The sequence below is a fragment of the Onychostruthus taczanowskii genome, unplaced genomic scaffold (assembly GCF_017590055.1).
Source record: "Onychostruthus taczanowskii isolate IOZ18803 unplaced genomic scaffold, ASM1759005v1 scaffold51, whole genome shotgun sequence".
NCBI classification, from domain to species: domain Eukaryota; kingdom Metazoa; phylum Chordata; class Aves; order Passeriformes; family Passeridae; genus Onychostruthus; species Onychostruthus taczanowskii.
The window spans coordinates 4,394,197-4,402,159 of NW_024502680.1; the positions used below are offsets into that span (position 1 = coordinate 4,394,197).

A 7,963-nucleotide genomic window follows, 5' to 3' on the forward strand; every position below is an offset into this window, starting at 1 on the left:
CGGCCCCGGGGCGGCCGCGGCGTCGTGGGGAGGGCCGGGCTGGCGGCTGCCGGGGCGGGTGTTGGAGCTGGTGTTCTCGTACCTGGAGCTGCGGGAGCTGCGGAGCTGCGCGCTGGTCTGCAAGCTGTGGCACCGCGTCCTGCACGGCGACGAGAACAGCGAGGTGTGGCGCAGCCTGGCCGCCCGCTGCCTGGCCGAGGAGGCCCTGCGCACCGACATCCTCTGCAACGTGCCCACCTACAAGGGCAAGGTGAGGCCGGGACCCCCGAGCCGCCGGGACACCCCCACCCCGCCGGGACACCCCTTCACCGCCTCCCCCGGCGCTTGGGGACACCCCCGCGGCCCTCCGGCCCACCCGCCATTGGAAACGAAGGGGGCGGGCGGCTGGGAAAGATGACAGGGTTTTATCTCCGAGCCACAATGGTTTGGGTTGAAGGGGCGCCTCCCACTAGAGCAGGCTGCTCCGAGCCCCGTCCATCTCCCCCACCCGCCTTCTCTCGCCCAGGTCCGTGCCTTCCACCACGCCTTCAGCACCAACGACTGCTCGAGGAACGTCTACATCAAGAAGAACGGCTTCACGCTGCACCGCAACCCCATCGCGCAGAGCACGGACGGGGCGCGCACCAAGATCGGCTTCAGCGAGGGCCGGCACGCCTGGGAGGTGTGGTGGGAGGGCCCGCTGGGCACCGTGGCCGTCATCGGCATCGCCACCAAGCGCGCCGCCATGCAGTGCCAGGGCTACGTGGCCCTGCTGGGCAGCGACGACCAGAGTTGGGGCTGGAACCTGGTGGACAATAACTTGCTGCATAACGGGGAGGTGAACGGCAGCTTCCCGCAGTGCAATAACGCGCCCAAATACCAGGTGAGGGGGTTTGGAGTGGGCTGGGGGGTGCTGGCTGTCCCTCATTGTCCCGGCTGGCTGCTGAGGTGCTCCTAAGTAACCCTCAGAGGTCTCTTTGGCTTCCCTGCAGAAGGCAAATGATTCTACCTTGTGAGCCCTTTTCCCCCTTCATTTACTGCTTGTGCAGGCTACACCTGTCTGGTGTTCAGTGCACCTGACCCTGGGTTGTTCCCACACTTCAATCTCAAACAGTGAGTGTGAAACCTGTAGTTTGGGTGTCTGCTTAGACGTCGTGGTGCTTTTTGGAATAAACCCTGAAATACTCACGTAGCTTTCTGAAGTAGCGACTTGCCCCACAGCAAGGTGAGTGTCTGAGGGCTTGTACCCCTTTGTTGTCTGGCAGGGTGAGCTGAAGTTAGTGCTTAGGTGAGAGTCTTCCTGCAAAAACCTGCAGCGGTGCCAATTGCTGCTGTTTTGCTCACTGGCCACCTTCTGTGGGTGACATCCCTTATCTGGAATCTGATGTTCAGATAACTTCAGGGTGTTAAAGAGCAGAGGCCAGCCTACCTTTTTGTCCTTGTGGAAGTGCTTGTCTTGTCATTCTGCCTGCTCACACAACTGCCTTTTCACTGCTGGATTTACTCATGTTACACCTTGAGCTGGATCATTGTAATTTCCCTCTCATATTCAGAGAATGGGTTAGAAGGGACTTTAAAAATAATCCACTCCAGCCCCCAGTGCTGTGGCTTTGTTTCACTTGTGGGTGAAGATCCTTGTAGTACCTTGCATCTGATACTCCTAAATTTTGTGTGAAAGTTCAAATCAGTGACCCTTTGCTGTATTTTGTGTTTATTAAGACCTGTACAGTGATCTGCTCATAGAAAATGTGCTTACAGGAAACCCATGTGTGTGTTAGTGTTGGCTAGAAGAAATTCCTAGTGCTGGGGCTGGCTGGAGAAGAGTCAGGAGTTTGTGTGGTGCCTGCTCTCCTTGTGGCTGTTGTCTGGGACTTTTATTGGTGTCTGAAATAATGTGTGCTAGATAAATGCAAGGTGCTTTGAGCCTGCCTGGATCCAAGGCTCCTGCTGTGGTCAGTGTTGGTTTATCTTGTGTATGTGTGTGTATGTGTTACATACATATTTTTAGGGTCTTTGTTTTACATTTTGTACTGAAATTTCCTTTTACCTTGGTGAGGGAACACCTCTGTCAGTGACAGCACCTGCATATTAATCTATTCTGGGATTTTTTTGTAGGTAGCACTTGCCTTTCTTAAACCCATTGTCTTTAAAAATGCTCCTCACAGAGCAGTTGCTGCTCAGCAATAGCAGCAGCTGAACACAGAGTTCAGGTAACTTGGAGCTCATTGCAAAGATTCCAAAGCTCTGCAGTATTTCCAGAGCACACAGCACACAGTGCCTGCTCTCACAGGTTCATATGGGAAGGGTCATGTTTGTTATCACAAACAGATGGTAGATGCAGGCTGTCCTGCTTCAGATCATGGTGAAATGGAGAAATTCCCGTCATAAGAGCAATCAGTCATGAGACACAGGACAGCCCTGCTTTAAAATTCTCTGCTGCGTTACACTTTGCATTATTTTTGTTTCCATCTGAACATGCTGACTCTTTCTGTGTGTTATTTTTACTCTCCCTCCTGTCTCTGTTTCCAGATAGGTGAAAGGATTCGAGTTATCCTGGACATGGAAGACAAAACATTAGCGTTTGAGAGGGGCTATGAGTTCTTGGGAGTTGCCTTCAGAGGACTGCCAAAAGTTTGCCTGTATCCAGCAGTGTCTGCTGTGTATGGTAACACAGAAGTGACTTTGGTCTACCTGGGAAAGCCTCTGGATGGATGACATGGATTGTTCTGTTGGGACGTCGAGATGTGGATGTTTGGGAGGAGAAATCTGCATGTTGGTTAGAGGGAAACGTGTATTAGAGGAAAAAAAGAACAAAAAAGTGTGGGTGTGTGTCCAAGAGCCATCGAGGGAACCACATGGAGTTTGGAAACGGAGGACCAGCCGTACTTCAGCAATTATGTTACATTTCCTCTTTCTACCAGGCCAGAAAAATCCTCAGGGCTGCAGTTGGTTGAGTGGGAAGCTGACACATGCATGTCGCAACAGATTTTATTGCTAAAATGGCAGTGTGACCTCAAACATTTAAGAAAGGACTTGATAAAAAAATGCTTGAGGAAATTAGCCTGGGATTTGTAAGTGGCGTGTTTTGTGAGAGACTCCCATTTCCAAACTGCTTGTTCCTTCTTTCCTTCCTTCCTTCCTTCCTTCCTTCTTTCCCTCCTTGGGGCCAGCATGGGGGCTGGAGCAGAGCTGGGGGTATTTACAATTTTTAGTGTCCTCAGAGGCACGGTCTGTGCAACTGCCCTGCTCTGGTATAACCATACAACACGTGTGCAGCTATTTTTAAGTGTATTTTAAGGATTGTATATAAAGAAAATGTTGAAAAGAACAGTTAAAAGAAAGGGTTTGCTTTATTCTAACTGGGACAGAATTTCTTAAAGGGAAAAAAAATCACCCCCCTCCCTGGCACCAGAACACACACCTGGGACAGGTGTACAGCCTTCATGTCAGTGCAGTTCTGTTGTAATGTGTTTTGGGATGCTCTTGTGGAGTGCGGTGCTGCTTTGGGTTGTTTCCTGTGAAAGTTTCCATGGCTTCAGTGGCAGGTTTGTTCCCTGTAGGAAACAAAAACGTTTTCCCCGCGAGTTTCCTTTCAGCAGAACTCGCGCTCCCCTCGGGGAAGGAAGGCTGAGCACAGCGCTGAGCCTGCCTTCCCCTCCACGTCAAAAATGCCACCTTTTCAAAGCATTCTCCCACTTGCTGATCACTGTTGTGAGATGTCTCAACATAATGTGGAAGGAGCATTGGGCTTCTGCAGCCAGACCTTACTTTCAGCTTCAGTGGCTTTATAAAGCTTTAAGCTTGCCTGAACCTTTCTTAACTGAATCAAATCCCCCAGCACCCCAACATTCACCTGCCCAGGACTAGTAAAACTCTCACCAGCCCTTTGGTGGGGTTTCTGGGTCACATGCAGTGTTTGTGCTCTTCACTGATTCTCTCAAAGCCATGCCCAGACCCCCCAGGCGTGTCTGTGTGCTGGCCTGTGCAGGCTGGGAGGCTGCCAGGTGTAGTGAGGAAGAAATTCCTGGTGAAACCACTTTGCTGTGAGGCTGGAAGGTCTGTAGGGAGCCCTAGGAGGGCCCTTCAGCAGGGCAGGAAGGCTGTGAGCCCCATGGCTGGCTCGTGACTGGTTTCATGCTGGCTGGCATCTCCCCGAGCTGCCTGGGCTGTTTCAGAGCTGCTTTTCAGAGGGAAAGGAAATGTTTCTACTTTTTTTTAGCTTGGTTTTTTTGCTTTTTTTTTTTTTTTTTTTTTTTTTTTTTTGTGTTTTTGTGCTAGAGAATGTGAGTTGCTTGGTACCAGACACTGGCAATTCTCTGAGCATGGAAGAAAGAGGAATTCCTCTTGGGCTGTTGCTCATCCCCTTCCCTGTTCCTCAAGGAAGTGAGTGAGGCTTTGCCTTGGAGTGCTTTTGGCCAGGTAGATCACCAGGTTCAGCCCTGGAACTGTGTAAGTCGTTACAATTTAAAGGATTTTAAAGTATTTATTTGTTCTGTGTGTTCATTGCTGAAAGGCAAATCAAGGTCTGTTCCTCCTGCTGCACCAGACAGAAACAGAATGTGCTGTGAGCAATGGAGGTGTTTTAGGTGGTGCTGAGAACAGCCAAATAAAGGATGTGAGACGGGCATCCAAGTACCCGGACAAATCTGTTACAGGCGTTGATTGTACTGGACTGTAAAGTGTCTGCAGAGCAGAACCGTGGGGCATAGAGTTGGGGATAAAGGAAACAAAACCCTGCCCAGTTTAGGGAAATAAATAGTCCCCAGGATGAATGTATCCTCAGTGCAGTCCTGAAAGATGCAACCTCTGTGGTTGTCCATGATCCAGTTAGAGGCAAGGAAACCCTGAGAATTCTGAGGAGTTTTAATCACAGATTCAGATTGATTCCCATTCTTCAGACTGCATCTTGCCCTCTAAATAATTTCCCTCTAAATCAGAAATGCTGAAAGTTGAACATTCCTTAAGGGTGGGTTTGGGTGGACTCACTTATGTAAGATTATAACTTATTCCTGGAGACCAATGCTGGCTGTACAAAATATTAAAATAAACTCTGCTATCATTCAGAAGGATCTATTGGTGTGGATTGTTGGAATGGCATCTGCAGAATCCCACAGATGGGAAGAAGGGAGCTGCAGTTTGGTGCCCCAAGAGGACAGAGGCGTTTGGGCTGTGATTTGGGCTGTGTGACTGCTGGGAAAGAGAGTCTGAGTGCTTAAGGAGAGCTTGGAAACTCAGGGATCTCATGGCTGTGATAGGAAATTGCCTCCTCTGAAGCAGGGATGCTCACTCCTGACTGTGGGAAAGGCATTCCTGCCTGCTGGAGGCCTCTGGGTTGGACTTGGGGTGCTGTGGTCACTGTCCCCACTGCTGCACCGAGGGGTCTCCTTCCCCCTCAGCTTCCTGCTGTTTCCTTTGCTTTCCCTGTGCAAGTTCAATATTGCACGGTGCTTTTAGGAAGAAATATTGTGGGTTTGAGCTCTGTGGCACTTTCCAAACTCTCTGCACCAAGAGTTTGCTTTTAAGCAGTAAATGCTGGCTGACACCTCCTTCAGGAGTAGAGAGGTTTGGTGCTGGTTTGCCAAGAAGGCAGAGTTGGTTTTTTTAGCCTGAGGAACCTCAGGGTCAGCTGAGCAGTTGTTTGGGGTATTTTTCCAGCCCTTACAGGGGATTTAAGGGCTTTGGTCAGGGGGAACATCAAGTGTTCACAGCCCCCATAACAGAAATCAGTCAGATTAACAGGTCTTGCCTTTAGACTCTTAACAGGATTTTGGGATAAACGAGCATTTTATCTGTCATTTTAATAAAATCCAAAATTCCTTGTGGTTTGAGTGTGCTGTGAGGTCTGTTGGGAGCTGAACAGTCAGTCCTCTGTCCCTGCCATGTCTCTGAGGAGGTGAGGAGCTCCCTGTGGTCACTGGTTGGGGGGCAGAGGCTGTTCTTGGCCTTGGTGGCACTTTGTGCTGGCCCTAAGCCTGTTGTGTGACACCTCAGGTGCTGCTGACAAACTGATAAGGTGGGCTGGGAAACTCCCTCCTGGAAAATGCTTTTATCCCAGCTGAAGGGCTGCAGTGAGTGTACATTTTTGGGAGCCCTGTGTGCACCTTCCCCTGGCAGAGGCCCCTGGTCCTGTCCCTCCTGGCCACGCTTCAGGTGACAAACCCGGGCAGGAGCAGATGGCCCCGGAGCTGTGGCTGTGCTCTTCCCTGCCTGCCTCCCACTGCAACAGTGAGAAATCCAACTTTCCTCCCTGCCTATCTCTGATCTACATTGCTGAATTCCCTGAGCACACTGGGTGTGTTTCCAGATGGCTGCCTCTATTTTTTTTCGTCTTCCATTTTCGCTGGGTTGATGACAGCAGCGATGAGTTAAAATAACCCTGGGCCTGATCATAGTCTGATCATGCAAAACTGGTTTTTTCAAAGTATTTAAGAGGTGAGCAGCCCTCAGTCATTCCTTAAGCAATGTATTTCCATGTGAATATTTCAGTTTTTACATGTTATAAATAGCTCTTAGATGTGTAAGTGAATTTTTTTTCACTTTCTTGCAGCGAAATCTGCAGACAGAAAACAGCATTATTGAAATTACACTAAGACCCTTTGTACACTTAAAAAGCAGGTTTTCAGGGGGCTGGCAGTGGCCATGCTTGACTCTGTAAGTGACAGTAGCCCACTTTGTGCTAAAGTATGATTGAAAGAAAAAATGAATGAAGCAGTGAATGAGCACAGAAGGCTTTTCCTGCAGTGCTGCTGGACCTGCTAATTCATCCCTTAAGCAGGTTTTTCCTGCTGCTGGATGAGGCTGTGTGACTACCAAAGGAACTCTCCCATCTCCCCACGAGAGGGCAAAGCTGTGGGGGCCTTGACTTGTGCTCAGACAAGTGCTGAGTACAAAAAATGTTTTTTATGTGGAACCTTCCCCCTTAAAAATGACTTCCTGTTCTTTTCAAACACCAAACCAAACTAAAAACCCTCAACAGGAGTGGATGATGGACATAGAATTTTTTTAAGTTCACTCCTTCATTTGAACCCCGCGTCCTGAAATAGGCTGAGCAAATATTTGCATTTCAGAAAATGATTTTTAGTGACACCAAACTGAGCCAAAGCTCCAAGATGACCTTAAAGGATTGAAAGGGATTTGAGAGGCTCAAACAAAATATCAGAGTTGCTGTTCAAGGTCCACTTTTTCCAAGACTTGCCTTTCTTCCCCTCCAGTTTTTATTATGAGGAAATAGGGATATCAGCAAAAAATTATTTTTAAAAAATCCATTGCAATTGAAAAAAAATCAGGGAATTGAAAGGGGATTTTTAAATGAAATTCATTGTATGTTACAAGTGGTGTTCATTCTTCTGCAATTTTACCAAGTCAGGAATTGAAGGGATTTTCCCTTCATGCCTGCACTGGCAGGTGTGGTGTGACCTACCTGCAGTGGTTTCATGTCTGCTTGATTTATTTTGCCTTTTGTAATGTGGAGCTTCCCTTGCTTAGGAGAACTCAGCCATTTCCCATCACTTTTAAATAGAAATCTAAGAGAGTAAACTCTGCCAGCTCCAACATGTGGCTTTATAAAGTGCTGGACAAACCTTCTAGTAAGGAAATGGATGTTGTCCAAAATGCTTTTTTATTGTATTCAAATACTGCAGAGGTTAACATTTTTCATGGAATCCAGATTGGTTTGGTCTGGAAAGGACTCATCCAGTTGCAGCCCCTGTCATGGGCAGGGATACCTTCCACTACACCAGGCTGTACAGCCTTTGCCAGTTCCAAATCACCTTTTGGGTTTCTTTGATGGCTTTCTGTTTGTTTTTCTGTGCTCGGGTGACAGAGGCCACTTTCTCACACCAGGTCCCATCTGACATTGGGCACCCCACCCCTTCCACAGGGTCTTGTGCAAGAGAGAAGGCTGGAGGGTGGGATCTTGCTTTGGAAGCAGCCAAAAGATTTTATCTCAGCTTCAGCATAAGGCTTGATCTATTCCTGGGTAAAT

At 48.6% G+C, this 7,963-nt stretch overlaps 1 protein-coding gene across 1 annotated transcript in view; it reads left to right on the top strand.

The window, feature by feature from the left end:
* Positions 1-5,048, top strand: part of FBXO45 (F-box protein 45) — a 5,820-nt gene extending 772 nt beyond the window's left edge. Inside the window, exons 3-5 of the mRNA XM_041416186.1 lie at positions 4-250; positions 506-862; positions 2,509-5,048. Of these exons, the coding sequence (XP_041272120.1) occupies positions 4-250; positions 506-862; positions 2,509-2,694 (790 nt within the window). The 3' untranslated portion in view covers positions 2,695-5,048. The remainder of the gene's footprint in view (positions 1-3; positions 251-505; positions 863-2,508) is intronic.
* Positions 5,049-7,963: the final 2,915 nt, after the last annotated feature.